This window comes from Fukomys damarensis, unplaced genomic scaffold (assembly GCF_012274545.1).
Source record: "Fukomys damarensis isolate Sample0158 unplaced genomic scaffold, DMR_v1.0_HiC HiC_scaffold_39, whole genome shotgun sequence".
Classification (NCBI taxonomy): Eukaryota; Metazoa; Chordata; class Mammalia; order Rodentia; family Bathyergidae; genus Fukomys; species Fukomys damarensis.
This window is the reverse complement of record NW_022900951.1, coordinates 127,128,851-127,150,068: the sequence shown is the minus strand read 5'-3', so window position 1 is coordinate 127,150,068 and position 21,218 is coordinate 127,128,851. Positions and strand designations below refer to the sequence as shown.

The following is a 21,218-nucleotide window of genomic DNA, read 5'->3' as shown; positions in this document are numbered from 1 at the left end:
CCACAGCCACTGTTCCGTGGACAGTGGGGAACAGCTGAAGGGCTTCCCGCCGAACTGGACGATGATGATCTGCAGGGGATGGGAGGGTGGGTGTGGTAGCTGCAGATCCTGCCACGGGCACAGCACCTGTGCCCTTTGTGCTCCAGCCCTCCCCTGCCCCGCCTGCCGGGCCGGGCCGCTCCCCAGGGGAGGCAAGGGCTCTTCTTCCTGGGCCTCCTTCCCGTCCATCTCCCTCAGCAAGCACCTAAAGAGGGCTTCTTTGACTCTTGGACCATGGGGCTAGGGGTTCTATGGCAGGCCAGCATGTACTTGGCATGCGGCCCCAGCTCCTGTGCATGCCAGGTAACTAGCAGCTCTGGCCTCTGGGTGGGGTATAGCTACCGACCATATTCCCAGCCTCTGCCAATGGGACACTGCAGCGCCCACTCTGTAGACACACACACCAGACTCGGGACAGGAGGGCCACTCTGTCCCACACCAGGAGAGTCACCCTGCCCACGACAAGGTCACTTTGCTTATAACAAGAGTGTCACCTTGCTCATAACAGATGGCCACCTTGGGCTGGGAATGTAGCTCAGGGGCACAGTGCTTGCCTTGCAAGTGTGAGGCCTTGAGTTCAATTTCCAGTACCAAAACAAAACAGTAGATCACCTTACCCCCAACAAGAAGGTCGCCTTGCATATGGCAGGAGGATCACCTCACTCATAACAAGAGGGTCGCATGGCCCATAACAGATGGGCACTTTGTCTATAACAGATGGTCACCTTGCCCACGACAGGAAGGTCACCAAGCCCAGAACACAAGAATCACCTTGCCTTGGGCCCTGCTCCCTCTTTTTCCCTGGCAAGCATTTCCTGTAGGAACCTTGCAACCCAGAGCCCCTCACCTCCTAGAGCCAGGTGCCAGGCTACCAGCGACAGTCCCCACCCCACAGTGGGCAGAAAACACTCACAGTAGCTGCCCTCCAGCCCACTGCATCCTGGGGAAGCCACGGCACCCCTTTTCCTGTGTGCCCTGTCCCCTTGGGCTCTGTGTCATAGAATATCTTACGATGCCAATCATCTCCTGGCCCTTGGACCTTAGTACACTTGTGATTTCTTCCAAGTCACTGTGTTTTAGGACCCGTCACCCTCCCCCAGGCAGAGGGATCAACATGCCAGCCTTGGGCATACTCTTCCCCCCAGGACGAAGGCGATGGGGATGGTGGGCCTGGGCAGATCCAAGGCAGGCTGCTCCTGGCCTCAAAGGGAGGCTGTGCCCACCAGGGCCCACAGTCAAGCTCTGTGAACGGAGACCAACAGGCCAGTGTTGGCGCAGGCCTGGAGCCCGAAGCCCTGCCCATCCCCGCTACCTGAATGGCAAAGGTGCCTAGCACAATGGTGCAGAAGATGGGGTTGCTGACGATGCCGTCGAAGACGTTGCGCTCGCCATGGATTTTGCGGGCGTTGATCTCGTTGAAGAGCTGCATCATGACGAAGGTGTTGAAGATGATGGTGTAGTGCTCAGAGGGCGGCGAGTGCAGTGGCGCATCCCTCCCGCTGTCGATGTCAAAGAAGAGCTCCCCTGGAGGGGGGCGGTGCAGGGCTGAGGGACTTCCGGCAGCCACAGAGGCTCGCAGCCACTGCTGTGCCTGCCCCCCCCCCACAGAGCCAGCGACAGTGCTGACCTACCGACAAAGAGCAGCGTGAAGATGATGGTGAGCTGGTAGACCGCATGGCCCAGGATGTTCTTCATCATGGTGCGTGAGATGAGGGGCTTGTCGCGGCCATATGGCTTCCGAAGCAGCAGTGACTCTGTGGGGGGCTCTGTCGCCAGGGCCAGAGAGGCGAAGGTGTCCATGATCAGGTTCACCCACAACATCTGCACGGCTTTGAGAGGGGAGTCCTGCAGAGAGGGGAGAAAACTCAACGTAGGCTCGGTGTCCCAGACCACGGGGCATCTCCAGACCACGTTTCCATTAGGCTGGCGGGCTTTTTCCACTGGGCTTTCGGGTCCCTGTCACGTCTCTCATCTGGCCACCAGCAGTGATCTTGAAGAGGTCCAAAGCCTCAGCGAGAGGCTGAAAGTCCCAGCCAGTTCTACCAATGACAGGGTGCTGCCTTTCGAGACCACAGTGGTGGCTGTTCTTCATGCCTTCCTTGGGACAGGAAGAGGTCAAACCTCTGAACCTGACCTGCTGTGGTGGTTAAGGCACAGTGCCACCCAGATTGGCTTTGGATCTGTCTGAGGGACTGGTGGAGCACACTTTCGGGTGTGTCTGGGTGGGTCTTGGAGGTGTGACTTGGGGATCTATAGCTGGGCTGTGGCCTATTTCCTGGCTGGTGCTGTTCCCCTGCTCTGGCCTCCAAGAACTGAGCAATTTTGCTCCACCACACCCGTCCCCCATGATGCTCCTGCCTTGGAGCCAGCCAACCATGGACTGAGTTCTCTGAAACTGTGAGCCAGATTAAACCTCTCTTCCTTTAGGTTCTGGGTGTCAGGTACTGTGTCCCCATGACAGGAAAGTGAATACACCACTTTCCTGTTATCCCCTCTGAGTTGTTCTGTAAAACTCAGCCTCACAGGAGCCTGAGGCAGGAAGCTGTGTGTCACATGACTCCATTCATGGGTTACTTCCAGAACTGTCAAGTCCACCGAGAGAGCAGAGGAGGGGTCCAAGAGCAGGCGGAGGAGGCTGAGGGTGGCTAATGGATGTGGGGTTTCCTTGTGGGTGATCAGAATGTCCTGGGAGTTGCTAGCGGCCTTGATTCTACAACAGCGTGAATATATGAAAAATCTTCAAATGGTACACTTTCAAATCTTTATTATGTCATGTAAATTAGATCTCAAATTTTTTTTTGTACCAGGGATCGAACTCAGGACCTTGAGCTTTTGAGGCAGGCAGCAGCACCACTGAGCTAAATCCCCGGTTCAATTTTTTTTTTTGAGACTGGGTCTCACTATGTAGTTCAGGCTGTCTTTGAACTCACTATGTAGCCCAGGCTGGCCTTGGACTAGTGACGATTCTCCTGCCTCAGCCTCACAAATGCTGGGATGACACCTGGCTAGATCTCGATTTTTAAAAGAAATCTTTGTAAAGACCAAGTTGATCAGCAATAGTTTAGCTCCCCACTGACCACAACCATGACTATCCAACATGGGACAAACAAACGCTGGACTCTGGCGGATGAGGCGAATAAGACCACTGAGGAAGGGGAGGAGCTCTGCTACGGGTGAAGTATGCATCCCATGGGGCCCAGGAGCATGGAAACAAGTCTGCAAGATGCAAGGAATGGCGGGTGCCATGCAGGCTCTTTTTCAGCCGCAAATAGAAAAGGCCTTATTTATTTCACTTAGGAGTATATCCTCAATATGTATCCATTTTCCTAGGGTAGGGGAAAAGTAATAAGGGAAAAGAAAAAAATAGGAGAAAATGAAAAAATGGAAATAAAGTGTTTGTAAATGGGGAGGGGAGGAGGGGGATGAAGGGAGGGCAGGGACAAGGGGAAAAAATGAGAACCAAGACCTGTCATGTAGAGGTACAAGATCCCAATGATGAATGTAACTGTACTGTATACCTAAAATGTACTAATAAACTCAATGAGGAAAAAAAAAAGAAAAGGCCAAAAACTACTTGAGTCCATTCATGTAAAACGTCCAGACCAGCAGCTCCATACAGACAGGAGCTAGGGCAAGCGTGTGCTTGCCAATGGGTACAGGTTTCCTTTGGGATCCACAGACACGTTTCGGAAGTAGAGAGAAGTGATGGCTGCACGATACTGTGAATATGCTGAAACCCAGCTGGATTGTGTCCCCCCAATGGCTAGTCTTCTGGTATGTGAATACAATTTAAAGAATCTGTGGCAAAGAGCCTGGTGTGGTGGTGCACACCTGTCATCCCAGCACTCAGGAGGCTGAAGCAGGAGGATCTCTGCAAATTGGAGGCCAGCGTGGAGTATATAGCGAGTTCAAGGCCAGTCCGAACTGCACAGTGTGATCTTGTCTCAAAAACACAAAACAGGGCTGGGGATTTAGCTCAGTGGTTCTGCTGCCTGCTTCAGAAGCGCAAGGTCCTGAGTTCGATCCCCAGTACCAAAACAAACAAAACAGAGAAAGAATCTACAGCAAAGAAAAAAACTTTGCTCTCAACCTGACCATTGGGCCTGAGCACCTCACCTGAGTAATGCAGGCGCCTGTGAAGGCCACGATCACAGCCACCACGTTGACTGTCAACTGGAACTGCAGGAACTTGGAGATGCTGTCGTAGACGTTTCGGCCCCACATGACCGCCTTGACGATGCTGGTGAAGTTGTCATCTGTCAAGATGATGTCGGAGGCCTCCTTGGCCACGTCAGTCCCCGCAATGCCCTGGGGATGGCACGCAAACACACACAGTGTCCACGGGGCCCCTTCCTCAGTGCCGGGAAGCTTGGCTTGGTCTCCCCTCTCCTGTGGGGTCCGGGAAGGCCACGCGAGGTCCATCGTCTGCTGCACTCAAAGTGTGCTCCTTTCCATAAAGTGGGGACATGGCTCACCAGGCTGCTGCCAACCCCAGTTCCCTGCAGGCCCAGGGCCAGCCATGTGGGCAGTGTCTGGCATGCCACCCTGGTTGGTAGGGTCAGGGCTTTATGGAAAGAACTAGCCCCATATGAGCAGCAGGGACACAGTACAGGGGATGAATCCACTGGGGACTCTGCTAATCACTTTTGGGCCTAGAGTTCACTCAGTGGATTAGGAGTGGGTGCTGGCAGACTGGGACCACCACTGACAAGACCCTTGCCCCACTGTCACCTCAGGTGCCATCACACCAAATGTCCTTAAGCAAATCACATACATGTCCCTTAATAGGCAGAGCCCATTCAGGCCCACACTGCTAGGATGTGAGAGAAAGAACCTTCTAGCACTCTGCAACCTGTTCTCATTTATACCCACTGTTGGGTATAAATCTGATGTCTGTGGGTCACAAGTCTCGTCTACGATGGTAAGCCAGCCTGGCATGGGGTGACTGTGACCATTAATTGTGATTTATCAACTTGACTGGATTCAGAAGTGCCTGGGGGATTAGTAAAACACACTTCTGGGTGAATCTGGGTGGGTCATAAAGGCATGAACTTGGGTGCCATGTCTAGTCCCTTGCCCCTCCCTCTCTGGCACAGCTCCCCTGCTCTGCTTCTTGGTCATCATGAACTGAGCAGCTTTTCTCCACCATGTCCTTCTGCCATGACATCTCTGCCTGGAGCCAGCTGACCATGGGCTGAGTCCTGTGAAACCGTGAGCCAAATTAGACCTCACCTCCTTTCAGTTGGGGTGTCAGGTATTGTGTCCCAGAAATAAGAAAGCCAATACAGGAAACTATCACCAGAGGAATGGGATCATTGTTGTAAGTATATGTGACCACGTGGTTCAGAAGCCTTTCGAACTGGTTTGTAGAAGGAGTTTAGAAAGGTTTGGAGATGGCATCTAGAGAAGTCTTCAGATGCTGTAAGCCAAGTTTGATAGGCAATTCTGGTTGGGACTTAGAAGACCAGGATACTGATATGAATGCAGGCAGTAAAAGCCAGATTCAGGAGGTTTTAGTTAGGAAAAAGGACTTCATTGGCAATTGGACTAGAGGTTGCATATGTTACACTCTGGCAAAAAAAAATTTTTTTTGACTACATTTTTCTCGTGTCCCAAGACTTTGTGGGAGACTGAGATTAAGAGTGGTGGAGTAGAAAAAAAGAAAAAAAAAAAAGAAAAAAAACCCCACAAACCATAAATAAACAAACAAATGGTGGGCTAATTGATCTGGAGGAGGAAACTTCAAGGCAGCCCAACATTCAGGCTGTGGGATGGATATCGCTGGCTGCTTTGAGCTAGACTGATAAGTGAGAATCAGGGCAAAAAGTAGAGCAGAAAAATCTGAAAAACTTAAAATTATGGCCTGAAAGGAACTGTGTAGAGTTGGGACCAAAGGCGGTATGGCTGTTGAAGGGATCAGCACCCTTAAAAAGATATTACATATTTTGTACAGGGACAAGAAGAAAGATGCCTTCAGGACATCTCAGAAATCAGCAAGGCCTCACCCATCACAGGCTTAAGGATGAAGTAGTTGACACTATTAGTTGACATCTTTCATTTGAGAAGAGAGTCCCTGGAACCTCTGTTCAAGAAGGGCCTCCTAGGGAATTGGCTCCCTTGCATTCATTTCACTGTGCTCAGCCACATGCTCATTTAGAGGCTGCTGCAGCCATGGTCCAAGGGAACCCGGTGACTGTTCCCACTGACAGCAGGTCATGGTGTCACCCACATGCATGCAGAATGCAAGAATTGTAGGCTTACAGAGGCTTCTACACAGATTTCAAAGGAAGGCCTGGAAGGCCAGTCAAGGAGTCCCTGAAGGGCCAGTGCAAGAAGCTGTGGGAATGAAGTGAGAGATGCAGTAGAGACCCTAGGAAGTCAGAGATACCAGGAATGTGGAACACACGCCAGGGAAAGACACAGGCAGTGATCAGTGCCAGCGTGAAGAGAGGCCATGTGAGATGCAATCAGCAAGGCTGTAGGTTGGGGCTGCCCAAGCCCCCTGGAGCTCTTATCTCACCACCATGTCCACACTGCATGTGAAGCTACAGGACCTAATGTGTGCTGCTGGCTTTTGGTCTTACTTTGGTCCATTTCTGTTCTATTCCTCTATTCCCTCCTTTGGAATGGGAAAGTTTACCCTGTGCTATTGTACCTTGGGAGTATATAATTTGTGTTTTGTTTTGTTTTGTTTTTAAAGTGATTCATAGCTAAGTGTTTTTAGTCAGAGAAAGAGTTTTGAAAACTTCTGGGGCTGTTCCAACTTTGAGTAAGGGATTATTGCATGTTTGGTTACCACTGACGTGAGCAACCTTGGTTCCTACCCCTTCCCTCTATGCTGTTCCTGCCTTGGAGCAGCCAACCATGCATGGACTCTTCTGAAACCTTGAGCCAAATAGACCATTTCCTCCTTTAAGTTGTGGGTGTCACCTATTTGGTAGCAGCAGTGGGAAAGCTGGTTGATACAAGGGCTTACCATGGCAAAGCCCACATCCGCCTTCTTGAGGGCTGGCCCATCATTGGTGCCATCCCCAGTCACTGCCACCACCTGCCGCTGCTCACCCGTGGTGCTGTCAATAATTCCTGGAACACAGAACAGGACAGGGCAAGGCTGGTGTAATCTGTACCCAGGGTGGTTTGATTTGGTAGAAAGGAGGGGCCCTCAACATCTCCCTCTCCTGGGCCTCAGTTCCCTGTCTGTTTTGATGAGGGAGTGGCCGCTATGGGCCCTTCCTGCATGGACATTTTCTATTCTCCAGTTTCTAGAAGCAGAAGGTCTAGAGCCGAGGACCCTGGCTTCCTAGGCAGGCCCTGGGACCTATCTGGGAGTGGGGCATAGAGTGTTCAGAAGTAATTGTCATGGCATGCAGGGGAGCTGCTACTGGTCCACAGGTAAGAGGGTGACCGAGCTCATTTACCTTTGACCAGAGTGTGCTTGTCGGTGGGAGACGACCGGGCCAGCACCCTCAGCTTGGGCCACACCTTGTCCAGTCGCTCCTGCTCTATCTGGGGAGGCACAGGGACACTGCAGAGCCAAGGCAGGCGTGTGCGTGGGGGTGGGGTGGGGGGTGGGAGGCAGGGCTACCTCTCCTTTCTCGTTGCGGATCCTCCGGTTGAACTCCTTCCCCTCCAAGCATAGGAAGTCTTCCCCAGGCTGGATGATGCCACACTTGGCTGCAATGGCCCGGGCCGTGTTGATGTTGTCTCCGGTCACCATGCGGACCGTGATGCCAGCACGCTGACATTTTCGGATAGCTTCAGGGACCTGCAAGAGATGGCATAAGTGGGAGGGGCTAGCCAAGCCCGATGGGTTTGGTGTCAGGGCTGTGCCCCTCCCTGCATCCAGAGCTGCAGGACTCTGAGTTCCAGCAAGGCTGGTCCCATGTGGGGTCTCTTAGGTGACAGAAGAGTTGTCTCCCCCAGCCCCTCAGCCACTGTGCCCTAGGAGCCCACAACAGCTCAGACCCAGGCCCTCGCGGCACAAGTGGGGCTGAAGAAGTCACTGGAAGCTTTTACAGCAGGGAAGGGAGTTTTCATATCCAAATTTGTCAAGGTCACCAGGGTGGCTACAGGAGTCACCCAACTCTGGCAATGTCTTTTTCCAGTTGGGAAACAGCCCTAGAGCTGTTGAGCAGGACCAGCCCACAGGTCACCTCCCAACCCTGGTCACCTTGCCAGCTCCCTGACAGTCAGCAGGGCCCTGACTCCAGGTGGCCCCCGGCAGTGAGCCGGCTTGCAGCCAAGCTCTGAGCTCAGCACTCGCTTGTCTCTGCGTTTGATTTCTTTTGTGTCACAGCATAGACCCTAAACCATTTCCCTTGGACGTGAGGCTTCCTCCTCAAGCTCTAGGCCGGGAAGCAGAGCACTGCTTGGCTCTGCAGTGCGCCTTGCCTTTCACAGGGAAGGCCAGGGAGCTGCCACTAGTGCTTGGGAAAAAAAAAACAGGACAGCAGGGGTGGGGGTGGGGGCAAAGTAGGGCAGCCCAGAGCAGCCAGGAGAACGTGGAGGTGAGAACAGAGTGACCTCTATTTCAGGCTGTGACACAGACAACGACCCCTGAGGCGAATGGCCTTGGGAGTGGCCAGGAAGGACCAGCCCTGGGAAGAGCTCGGCTGTCGGCTGTTGGAGGGAGCTTGGACCCCACACTTGCAGAATGTGTCTTGCCCTGCCAGCCTCAGAGCCACTTTCTGCTTTCTGAGGATGTTGGATAAGACTATGAGCTACAAGCCAGAGCCTGTGCTACCCTTCTGCTGCCACCAAGTGGCCATGAGGAGCCTGAGGCCTGGTAGCTGTGGCCCCAGGCAGTGGTGTGCCTCACCTGCCTGGGCACCTAAGGGCGACCTTGCTTTCCTGGAAGAACTGCTCCTCCTTGTCCCACCTTCTCCCTAAGGCCTGACAGCACAGTACCCAGACAGGCATCTGCAGCAGTTGCCAGGTCACACCCTGGCATCAACGGTGCTAGCCTTGGGCTTCCATGGGCACAGCCCCACAGCTCACCTGGCTGCAGCCACCCAGGTGCCAGCACTTTCACCAGGTCCTCTGGGCTCCTCCCAGGCACTGCCTGGCTGGCCAGTCTTCTGGGACCCACCTGGCCTCCCCACCTGGCCCTGTCACTGTGATCTGCCACCTGGACTCTCTCCTGGTCATTCCCTGATCCCTGGGTCCTTCTGCCATCACCCAGCCTGGGCCTCTCCCTGCCCCTTATCCACCATGGCATCCACGGAAGCAGAGTCTCCCTTATGGCTTTCTATTGACTTGCCTGGGTTTAACATAATCTGAGATGAAAACTTACAAAAAATACCGCTTGCTGCATCTCTTTCTTGTCCACCCATTTCTCCCAGGCATGACCTCAGTGTCTTTGGGACTCAAGGCTGCTCTGCTGACAATGACCTGTGGCCACTGCACCGGCACATTCTACAAATTTGCTTTTCTGGTGAATGGGCAGGATGGAGGTAGCCCTGCTGCTGACATGAAGCGGCACCAATGGAGAGGGTCTGGGGCAACAGAGGGCTCTTTCAGACTCTACCTGCCCAAGGTTGCCCCATCTTTAAAGACCGAAGCCACAGCCAATGTGTGGAGCTGGCTCCGATGGCTGTCCGATGAGCTTACCTGCTCTCCTTCACTCTGTTCTTGTCAGCCACTGCCACAGCCACACATTACCCTGGCAATGTCACCTACATAAAGATGCCCCTGGAATGTCCCTCCCTTCAGGGCCTTTGCCTCTGGGCTACTTGACATTCCACAGAGAAGTCCTGAAGCTCATTTCGAACTAACCAGGCCCTTAACTGAGAATTGCCCACCCTGTCCCCCAAAACTGTGTCCCCTCAGGCTTCCCCACTCGTGGAGCCTCTAGTGGGTGGCACAGAACCCCTGTGCGGGTCAGGGCCCAGCGTGTGAAGGGGGCTCAGATTTTGAGAGGGATAGCTATACGCCCAGAGGGCCCCAAGTGATTGCCCTACCCAGTCTTTCTGAATTTTGACACTGGCCAGTTTGCTCTACCTGGAACTCTGGTAAGAAAAGGGGTGACAACAGGGAAAGCCAGATGTGGTAGAAGGCCACCCCGCCACCCACCAGACAAGCCCAGGCTCAGGGCACAGTTACCAGGGCAGCTCCCAGAGAAGGGGTGGCTACCTCAGGCCGCACAGGGTCCTCGATGCCCACGACAGCTATGCAGGTGAGGTCACCCACCACCTCATTCTCGTTGTCCCAGTCGGGCTCCTGGCCTGTAGAGAAGTCTCGGTAGGCCATGCAGATGGTGCGCAGGCCATCACAAGCCATTGGCTCGATGACCTTCTTCACCATGTCATCCCGGTCCCGTGGACGGAAGCTCCGGAGTTCCCCGTTGCTGTTTAGGATGTTGGTGCACCTGGGCAGGGAGGGGAGGTGAGGGGAGACAGGAAGAGAACAAGAGGAAACAGTGCCGGTTACACCGGATTAGGGTGGGGGCCCTAGCCAATGACTGGTTCCCTTATAAACAGGGAATGCAGAGACGCACGGACAGGGAGAATGGTACGTGACCACAGGCAGAGGTGGGCATAATGCATGCTGTGCCGAGGATGGCAGCCACCTCCAGAAAGTGGGGGAGGCAGTGGGGATCAGCCCCTACAGCTTTCAAGGGAGCACAGCCCAGTCCACCCTTGACTTTGGGCTTCCGGCCTCTGGAACTGAGAGATGGCAAGTTTCTGTTGTTTGAGGCCAACTTGTTCGGGGACAACAATTTGTCCCAGGAGCCCCAGGATACTCGTACATGGCTATTGGCTAAGTGACCCAGGTGGGAGGAAGGATGAAAGGCTGTGGCAGGAAAAACGAAACGTCAAAGCATTCAGGCAGCAGCCATCTCAGTCCAAGCTCTGCTGACCCCGGGCCTCCTCAGAAGCACCAGGCCAGCAGGAGTCGGCCACAGAGACAAATGTGGTGGAAGAAGTAAATGCGGCCTTCAGGGGCAGGGGCCACAGGGAGACTGGTGACATGGGAACTGGCTGTTGGGATGGGGGATGGGACAGCACTCCCAGGGCAGCAGCTGCCCACAGTGCCCACCAGAGGGGAGGCACAGAAAGAGGACTGGGCACCCAAGTCCAGCCTCCACCCCTTGCCCAGCAAGGACATCTTCAGGTAGGAGGTGGCCTTTGCCTGAGCCACCTGAGGGGCATGCATGCCAGGCTGGTTGCCAGGCGAAGGTGCATTTGGTGACCGGGTCAGCTGAGGCTGTGGGCACGGAAAAGCCTGGCATCCTGGTCAGAACTCTGTTCCCAAGGCCTGTGGGGCTAAAGGGAGGGAAGGAGCACATGGGGGACAGTGCCAAAGATGTGTGCAGGCTGAGAACGGGGTGCAGAGACCTCCGATGTGAGGTGTGTACTCTTCCTTCAGTTTTTTAGTAGCTTTATTGATATATAATTCACGTACCACACACAATTCGCCCATTGAAAGTATGCAATCCAATGGTTCTCAGGGTATTCTCACAGATACGTACAAGCATCACTACAGCCAGCTAGAGCATTTTCATCGCCTCGGAAAGAAACCCCACATAAACCACAACAGCAAGAACAGGCAATGGGACTTCATCACAGTCTCCACACATGTGCATCTCAGGACACTCGCAGGAGTGTGAAAAGACAACTCACGGGATTGGGGGAGATAGCCACAAATTATATATTTGATGAGGATCCAGCATCCAGAATATATAAAGAACACTGCAAACCAAGCAGTAAAAGGACAAACATCCCAACTCAAACATAGGCAAAGGAGACCTACAGAGCACCACCGAGCCCAGGGACACACAAGTCACAACCACCTCGAGTTACCACCGCACACCCACAAGGATGGGAAAGCCGATAACCACAGCAGAAAATAACAAATATTATGAGGATGGGGACATGGGACAATGCAGTCATTTTGGACACCATTTTGGAGGGGGTCTCAGAAACGTAAGCATGGAGTTACCACATGGCCCAGCAATTGTACTCCTAGGTATACGTGATGGTTAATTTGGAATACATCAAGGATGCCTACAGAATTGGCACCAAGAAGTGAAGTTGTTGCGGGGATAAAGTTGTAGGGGATAAAGTGACAAAGTCTTTAGTGTGCTGATGAGATGTGGATGGCCCAGGTTATTCTGACGAGGTTTCAGATGGAGCGAGGGCTCTGGAAGATAATGGGATGGAAGCTCACCCTTGCTACACTGTGGAGAGAAAATTGGCGGTATGTTGTCCATGCCCCGAGACTTGGTGAGTGTCTGAGTTTGAAGGTGATGGACTCGTTTATCTGGTGGAGGAAATTTCAAGGCGGTACAGCACTTAGGCGATGGTATGGGTATCACTGGCTGCTTTAAGCCTAATTTACTGTGAGAATTGAGAGCAAGGAGGAAGCAAGTGAGAAGACTTGGAAAACTTGCTGTTTGACTGGAAAAGAAGTGCACATGAAGTTCTGGCTAAGGAGAGTGCAGTTGCAACCACTGCTAAAAAGAAGCTACTCCTTTCCATTGGGACCTCAGGAAAGGGACTCAGACACTGGCAAGACCACCGCCATGACAGGCTTACAGATGTAGAAACACACATTTGTGTCGAAGACTTTCCAGGACAGTCCTTGTCGAAGAGAGCCCTAGGGTGTCCTGCACACCCAAAAGCACCTAGGGAATTGTTTTCCCGGGATTGCTTTCCGTATGTTCACCCATCCAGGCACTCAGGGCTGCAGGAGCCATGGTTCAAGGGGGGCTAGGTATAGCTCACACCTGTGGCAGACCTGAACATCATCTGATGCTGGGTTTGCAGGTACGCAGAGTGCAAGAGTTGTGGGGCCTTGGAGGCTTCCAGCCAGATTGCAAAGGAAGACCTGTGGGCAGGTGATGTGTGGCAGAGCAAAGCTAACCCCGAGGGAAGCCATGTGGGCTGCACCTAGCAAAGTCACAAGGTTGGAGGTGCTTAAGTCCCTGGGGCCCACATCCCACCATACTATGTCCCAGATGCTGGCCCTGGTGATTTCAGGTTCAACGTTTTCCCTCCTGGGTTTTGATCTTATCTTCCCATATGACTTTTCTATTTCTCCCCTCTTGGAATGGGAATGTTTACCCTTGTGCCACTGCATGTTGGCAGTGTTCAACTTCATTTTGAATTTTACAGGGGCTCACAGCTCAGAGTTTGCCTTGTGTCTGAGAGGAGACTTTGGACTTGGACTTTTGAGCAGTGCTGGAATTGTTAAGGCTTTGGGGACTCTCAGGGATAGATTGAGTGCATTTTTCACTATGAGGTGGCCATGAGCCTGTGTGGATCGGGTGGGATGTTATAGTTTGGATCTGGAGCATCTCCCGGAGGTCTATGGGTCCCCAGCTTGGTGCTACCAGGAGGTGGTAGAATTTTAAGAGGTGGGGCCTATTGGGGGAGGTTTTAGGTCACTGGCTGTGTGCCCTCAAAGGAGGTAATGGAACCGTGGTCTCTCCTCCTTCTTCTCATGCCAGCCATGAAATGAGTGGCTTTTTGCTCCACTACACACTTCCTCCCATGGTGTAGTGCCTTTCAATGGGGCTAATAGACCATGGATTGAAACTTCTAAAACTGTAAGCCAAAATAAACCTTTTTTCTTTATAAGTTGCTCATCTAGTTATTATAGCAATGGAAAGTTAACACAGCACATATCCAAAAGAGTTGAAAATGTGTTCAAACAGAAATGTGTACGTGAATGTTCAAGGCATTATTCACCATAGCCAAACTGTAGAAACAGCCCTGGTCTGTCCACAGATGAATGGGGAAACCAAATGTGGTCTTTCCCATACAAAGGGATGGTATTCAATTGTCAAAAAGGAATAAAACTCTGATAGAAGCGGACATTATTCTCAGGGAAAGAAGGCAGACACAAATGCCGTGAGGTATATGATTCCATTTGTATGACTTGTCCAGTTAGGCAAATCCAGAGAGACAGACAGCAGAGCCCTGGTTGCCAGGGCTGGAGAGTAACTGCTTAATGTATCCCGGGTTTCTTTTTAGGGCCATAGAAATGTTGTGGAACCGGAAGTAGTGACGGCTGACATTGTGAATATACTTAATACCACCGAACCACATAGTTTAAAGTTGTTAAATAGTCAATTGCACGTTAGGCCTATTTTGCCACAGACATAAAGCAAGACTACCCTAGGTAGCCCCCAGCCACCCAGTCCCTGGCTCCTTCCTGTTGCCCACTCACTTTTTGAGCAGGATCTCCGAGGCCCCCTTGCTGAAGAGGCGGAAGCCACCGTCGGGCATGCGGATGACCGTGCTCATGGACTTGCGGACCGAGTTGAAGGTGTACACTTTGTAAAGCTTCTCTTCCGGAATCTGCTCCCGCACAGGCTGGAAGTCCCGCTTCAGGTCGAGCACGAAGCCCAGCAGAGCGCACTCAGTCTTGTTGCCCACTTGGCGTGGGAGGGCGCCTTCCTTTTCTGGAGGCTGCAGGGCGAGGAGAGCCGGCATAGCGTGGGGGCTGCGAACACCCACGTGCTGTCCCCGGGCCCGGGCTTCTGCTTGGCCGTGCCCTCCACACTGGCAGGGTGGCAGAGGAAGGCCCGGGGTGGACTAAGATGGGCCCTGCACTAGCTGCAAAGTGAGCCCTTATGGGCTGATTTCCCGCCGTTCTCCAAACCCTGCCCAGCAGTCAGAGCACTCTCTTGTGCCAGGGACGGGAAGGGAGGTCGCCAGGACCCCAGAGGTTCTGCTCCAAAGCTCTTGATTGTGTTGTTTGTTTGGGTTTTTTTTTCTTTGCGGTGTTGGACACAGAACCCAGGGCGTCTTGCATGCTAAGCAAGTGCTCTGCCACTGAGCTGCACCCCTAGTCCCTTGAAACTCCTCAGGGGGCTTCGCAAGCCCCTTGTGATGCTCATGCCATGCCCCCAGCCCAGCCCCTGCCCTCGCCCTGCAGCGGCCCTGCCAGCCTGCCCTCCTGTGCCTGCTCACTAGTATTTTGGTGGTGTAGGCACTGTTGATGGAGATGGCGTGGACCAGGAGGTCAAGGATCTTGGGGGTCAGGGCGCTGGGGGCTGGAATCTCCTTGTAGTGGGTGTCTCCTAGGTAGGACTGGACCACAGTCATGCGGTTGGTGGTGAGCGTGCCCGTCTTGTCTGAACAGATGGCTGTGGCATTGCCCATGGTCTCGCAGGCATCCAGGTGGCGGACCAGGTTGTTGTCCTTCATCATTTTCTGCAAAGGGCACAGATGGGGTGGGGGAGGTGCTTGGGTTGTTTGTGTGGCAGGGGAAGGGGAGTGAGAGATGGTCAACCCAAACACGGCGTGTGTGTGGCACTAACAGCCCGTTGGGAACCTCTGTCGGCACGGGGCTGGGTTGTGGCCAAACCAAGGAAGCAGGCAGACTCCAGGGGGTTGCTGTCCCCAGGGCCCCCGGCCTGTGGCTCTCCCACACTCCTGGTGTCACAGGCATCCCCCAGGTCTCTTGCCTCTTAGCCCCTCGCCTGCCACAGCCCACTCCTGCTTCTGAGTCTGTGGGACAGAACCAATCAGAAGCCTGGTGATTACCTTCACAGAGTAAGCCAAGGAGATGGTGACAGCAAGAGGCAGGCCCTCGGGGACGGCCACAACCAGCACAGTGACGCCGATGATGAAGAACTTCACAAAGTACTGCACATAGACTGGCGTGCACTCTGCCAGCCACACCCGGCCATCCACAACAAAGGCCTCGATGACAAAGTAGAGGACCAGGATGATGACGGTGATGGCGGACATCACCAGCCCTGCCCGGCCACGGTGGAGGCCATGCGGTGGAGAGGGGAGAAGAGGTTAGGGCCACTGTGGCTGCAGCTGGCTTGAGCTAGCCCAGGGCCTTCCCGAGGGCACCCACATTTGCCCCATGCTTGGGGAGGCAGCCCCGGGGGATGGCTTAGAACACAGCCTTTGTGCATGGAGCCTACACAACCTGCCACTCGGCTTCTCCCTGCTCCATGTGCCCTGGTGCCATCCCCAGGAGCCCAGTGTGCCCCCAACCCCTCCAGCTGTCCCCACCTGCTTTCCCAATCTGCACAGCCAGCTTCGTGAGCTTGCCCTGCAGGACCGACTTCTCCTTCTTGGGCACGCTGGCTTTCTTCTTCTCCCTCTCCTCCATCTCCCCGCCTTCTGCGCTCTTCAGGGGCTGCATTTCCATGGCGACCGCCCCATCCTGCTTCTTGGCTGTACACAAAGGAGCCCGGGAGCGAGGTTAGGGCCCAGCCAGGGGAAAGGGCTCAGGAGACTATCAGTGGGGTGACATGCCACACCACATAGAGGAAATGGGGTTCAGTGGGGGTGCGCGTATTTCCAAGCTGCACATGGCCTTCCTTGTGCAGCTACCTAAGCCCAGGCCCTCCCGAGGGAGGCGGGCTGCTGCGGCACCATCCTGGTGGGACAGAGACTGGGTTGTCTCGTGGGAACACAGACACAACACAAAGAACTTAGGCACACGGACACAGTGGCCACGTCTCCATACCTGACAGCAGAGGCCTGAGGTCTGAAGAGTGCTCCAGGAGCTGAAGCTGGCTCATCCGCCCCTGACGTCTGAGCTGTCTCCTGGCTCCCCTCCTCCCTGTCCGCCTGCTGCTGCTCGGCTGCCTCCTCCCATTGGCCCCTCTGGGTTCCCTCTGCTTCTCCCGGGGAGGTCCCTCACGCCTCACCCTCACTGCCTCGCACACCTTGGGCCTTCTCTGGGCCCGCAAGAGTGCCTGGCATGGAGGACACAAGTGAAGCAGGGGAAGGGTAAGCTCATCTACAGAAGGGGCCACTGGACTGGCAGTCGGGGTCCCCGAGCTTACCCTTCTCGTGTCCTCCTTGCCAGGTGCTCTTGGCACATGGCATCGCCTTTGCACCCTTTCTCCCTACCCAGGAACCTGAGGCCGCTCACTGTAGCTCCTTTCTCCCAGATGCCTCTGAGACATGCCAGTCCCTGCCCAGCTAGACCACTCTGGCCTGTGCCCTACCTCCACTCACTCACCCCCTCAACCCAGGGCTCCAGCCATTGCACTGTCCTGTCCTGAGTGCCTGTCAAGCTCAGTCATGCTCTGAGCTGCAGCTGGCTTGGGTGACCCTGCCCTAGTGCCTGGGTCCCCAGGTGTCTGGGCAAACACATGCCACATGGATCTTCCAACTATCTGTTTCTGCCTGTGACCTTCGTGGGGGCCAGGACCATGCTATATCCTCCCCATGTTCCTGTCACCTAGAGCTGAGCACCGATTTGAGCTAACATCTCTCCTCAGGCTGCCTTCTGCCACCCAGTCACATTTTCCTATGCCTCCTAGCACTCACTAGGAACCCGGGCCTCTGCCCCTTGGGTGTTGGCCATGACCCTGGCCCGTGGGCTCAGCTGAAAGGGTGCTCGCCTGGCAACCCCACAGGTCCAGGACCAGAGCTTTAGACAAGTGACCCTCGCTTGTGCCTCAGTTTCCTCATTTGGCCAAACAGACCAGGGTGCTCACTCTTTGCAGGAACAAGAGGGCCACCCCCTAAGGCAGCCGCTCTGGGCTTCTGGCAGTGCTTGTGGGTGGGCGGCTGGGAGTGATCTCAGGGTGCCCCCTCCACTCCTGGGCAGGGACGAGACCACTCACCAGGCCTCCAGCTGCAGTTTCTGCAGGCTATGAGTGGCCCCTCCCCCAGCCCCCCCAGCTCCTGGCCGCATTACCTCTGGTCTGGCTACTGTCCATCGCCCCATCCTGCTGCTTGCCTACAGTGGAAGAGGAACGACAGACACAGAGCCTTGAGAACACTCACGTGGTGAGGACACACACACACACACACACACGCACGGGACGGCAGGCAGAGCTGGGGCACGGGCAGTGCAGCCCAGGATATCACCACCTCTCGCCCCTGGCTAGGGCTTTGTGGACCCCATGCTAACCCTATCCTGCTGCTTGCCTACAGTGGAAGAGGAACGACAGACACAGAGCCTTGAGAACACTCACGTGGTGAGGACACACACACACACACACACACGCACGGGACGGCAGGCAGAGCTGGGGCACGGGCAGTGCAGCCCAGGATATCACCACCTCTCGCCCCTGGCTAGGGCTTTGTGGACCCCTAATGCTAACCCTAGATGGGGCTCCAGGCCACGCAGGGCTGGGGCGGGAGATGCCCACTCTCCCAGTACTGTCCATGAGGTTTGTGTGCCCAGGTGCCCTGCTGGCAATTAGTTGTGTGTATATGTGGGGCTGTGTCAGGTCTCCGGTACCTGCTCGGAACCTCCAGGGCAACCCATGACAGGGCTTGCATGTGTGCCCAGGGCTACCACATGGAAAGGTCCGCCTGAGCGCTGGTGAGCGGAAGGAGGCAGTGGAGGGTCAGGCAGGGCCCCAGTGGACCCGTCTGGGCACAAGGAAGGTGTCTGTTATAGGGGCTATGCTAGGGCCATATCTGCTCCGGCTCTGATCCAGAGGTGACCCGGGTAAAGGGGGCTTGTGCCTTAGCCTGCTGGTTTCTGCTCTATAGCTCATTGTCACTGGGGATCCAGGGACAGACAGGGAGCCACATGGCTCCTAGGCAGTGGGATTAGGCTCTGGGGTTCCCAAGAAGGAAGATGGGGCCCCTCCCAGCTGGAGGTGGGGCACAGATTGGATCCTTTCTGCCCAGGGCCCCTGTGCAGGCTGGAGGGCAGTTCAGAGGTGAAGGAGACTGAGAGGGTGGCAGAGGAGACACCTGAGACACAGGATGACAGCATGGTGACAAAACAGCACAACAGGTGGTGTTGCTGGACAGGCTACAGACCAGTGTGCAGACAGGGATAGGGGAGGCCTCTGGGAAGGGAGGCTTGGGGCGAGCGCTGCAGGGAGAGGTGGCCTGGAGCAGGACAGGGCTGAGGGGAGGGGGGCACCTCTCAGGGAACAGTGCATAGGAGCTGTAGTCAAGTGGCACGGCTACAGAGAGTAGGAGGCAGGTGGGCAGGGAGCACCTTCCAAGTATGCCTGGGAGTCAGGGCTGGGGCTGGCTGAGGGAGAGATGCTGGGCACAGTGAGCTCTTCCCCGGAAGCCAGCCACCTGGGGCCCCAAGTTGCACAGTCTGAGGGTGCTGGAGAGGAGCGAGGTGGGGGTCAAGTTCAAAGAGGAGGGGGCCAGGACCAAGCTGTGAAAGACATGGACAGTGAAGGGACAGGGCAGCAGGCCAAGAGCATGCAAAGGGACCAAAGGACCCCGAGAGTAGAGGCATCAGGAGTCCAAGAAAGGGAGCCTTGGTGTGGAGGTGGGGTGGAGTGGAGGGCCCTTTGTGGGGTCCACCAGCTGTGACCAAGAGGCCACCGGGAAGAGAGAGGGGGGAGGGTCTGGGGACTCTAGCCCAGTGTAGCCCAGCCCATATGATGCCTAGGGCCCACCCACTTGCCTGTGTACCCCGGGTGCTCACTGGGGAGGGACCCTGGCCTGAGGCCCATGGAGACAGGGGCTTGATGGAGCAAAGGGGAGGTGGCAGTGGGCCTGGCCAGCTGGGAGCAGGGTGGTGCCCATGCAGGAAGATGCAGGCTACCAGGAGCCAAGGCCCATGGAAGCTTCTAGCAATAGAAGCGCACAGGAGCTGGGGGCTATGAAGAAATGGCACAGGCTGGGGCTGCTAGCATGTCCCTCCTTATGCCAGCCTGTCCCTGTGAGGCTGGGGGTGGGCAGGTCCAGGCCGTTTACAGCCTGAGACTGACTGTCCCCTTGCTGACTCCCTGGTCCCAGGGCCCTGCTGGAGGCATCTGGCAGGAAGCCACATTCGTGGATTCTCTGGACTTGTGGGTAGATGCTCTTGGGCGGGAGGCACAAGCCTAGAAATCTCTGCTTCCTACTTGGTTTGGGCTGCAGGAGAGGCCAGAGCCGAGAAGTGGCAGGCAGGCATGGGCCCCAGTCACAGCAGTAGTCAGGCCGGGCCTGCAGGGCTGTGACCTGAGGAGGGTGGGGAGGTCTGGCTCTCTCCAGAGGGGGACCTTCCACAGGCAGACGAAAAGAAAAAGCTGGAGGGCCGCCATCAGCACTGGAAACCGGAAGTCGGTGTTGCCTTACCTTTCTTATCCTTCTTTTCCTCCTCCTCTCCGCCAGCTCCCAGCAAGGTGAAGATGATGCCTGTCTGGGAGTTCACACCAACAGCTGTCACCACCATTCTTCCCGAACCTTCCATGACGTGAGTGCCTGGCACAGCAACACAGAGACTGAGACGGAGATTTGCGCCACCTGGTGGGTGACACGTTCAGTGCCTGCAGGTTCGCTCCCAGGGAATCCCAGAGTCAGGGACTGACCGAGCACCCAAAAGTCGCTAGAACTGTATTGACCTTAAACCTAAACTGCAGCCTGCTCCCTGACTTAGGTAGGACCCAGAGGCCCACAGAGAGGCAGGTGACTAGCTATTCACAGGATCCCCCAGGGGCCTACATTTCCCACTGGATTAAATATTGGGCTAAGTCATAACCTTCTGGAAAAGGAGTGTTGTGTCCACTGGGCCCTCTCAAGGGTCTGGATTTGGGAAGAGCACTATGCTGAGCCCCAGCAAGCTCTCCCCTACTTGGTGCTTCCCATTCCAGATACAGAGGCTCTGCTAAGCTGGCAGCACCTACTTCCTTACCCTGTGGCTGCAGCTGCCACCATCAACTGACAGGGCTACTTAGGGAAGCCATCGTTTAGGTGAGCTTGGCAGGCAACTGGGCCAAATGGCTTCCAAGATGGCTTTGTGCTGAGCTGGGTGGGAAGGTGGCCCTCACCTGACAGCAGCATGGGATCTTTGTCAGCTGACTTGCGCACGTGGTCGGACTCGCCTGTCAGGGAGCTTTCATCGATCTTGAGGTCATTGCCCTGGATGAGCACACCATCAGCAGGCAGCAGGTCTCCTAAAGGTCAGCCCAGAGCCGGAACCAAAGACTATGGGTCTCTAGGAACTTTTTCCCCACTGCCTCCTCCAAGCTCCCCAGGTGAGGTCCCTTGAGATGTGCCTGGCCTCCTGGGAAAGGCACCGGGCAGCCCTTTTCCTTCAGTCTCCTCCTTTGGGAGGGTGTCATGGTTTAGGTCTAAAATGTCCCCCAAAAGTCTCACATCTCCTAAGGTGGGACTTTTGGAAGGTGATAGGATCATGTGGCTGCTATACTCATCAGTGAATTAATGCGTTGATGAGCTTAGTAGCTGAATGTATTAGTAGGAGGCCTGGTCAGAAGAGGAGGGTCATTAAAAGAGTGATCTGGAAAAGTGTGTGTGTGTGTGTGTGTGTATATATATATATATATA

General features: G+C 55.0%; 1 protein-coding gene across 5 annotated transcripts in view; it reads right to left on the bottom strand.

The window, feature by feature from the left end:
* Atp2b3 (ATPase plasma membrane Ca2+ transporting 3) overlaps positions 1-21,218 on the bottom strand; it is a 45,628-nt gene that overhangs the window by 16,226 nt on the left and 8,184 nt on the right. For 3 of the 5 annotated variants that reach the window (XM_019208006.2, XM_019208007.2, XM_019208009.1), the window contains exons 4-17: positions 20,702-20,827; positions 20,010-20,135; positions 17,662-17,703; positions 16,017-16,181; positions 15,534-15,748; positions 14,958-15,200; positions 14,212-14,453; positions 10,171-10,405; positions 7,625-7,804; positions 7,458-7,545; positions 7,016-7,122; positions 4,156-4,347; positions 1,671-1,884; positions 1,352-1,563 (exon numbers count right to left, since the gene is read on the bottom strand). In XM_019208006.2, coding sequence (XP_019063551.1) covers positions 1,352-1,563; positions 1,671-1,884; positions 4,156-4,347; positions 7,016-7,122; positions 7,458-7,545; positions 7,625-7,804; positions 10,171-10,405; positions 14,212-14,453; positions 14,958-15,200; positions 15,534-15,748; positions 16,017-16,181; positions 17,662-17,703; positions 20,010-20,135; positions 20,702-20,827 — 2,387 coding nt within the window. The remainder of the gene's footprint in view (positions 1-1,351; positions 1,564-1,670; positions 1,885-4,155; positions 4,348-7,015; positions 7,123-7,457; positions 7,546-7,624; positions 7,805-10,170; positions 10,406-14,211; positions 14,454-14,957; positions 15,201-15,533; positions 15,749-16,016; positions 16,182-17,661; positions 17,704-20,009; positions 20,136-20,701; positions 20,828-21,218) is intronic. The other 2 variants (XM_019208008.2, XM_019208010.1) reach the window with 1 other exon arrangement.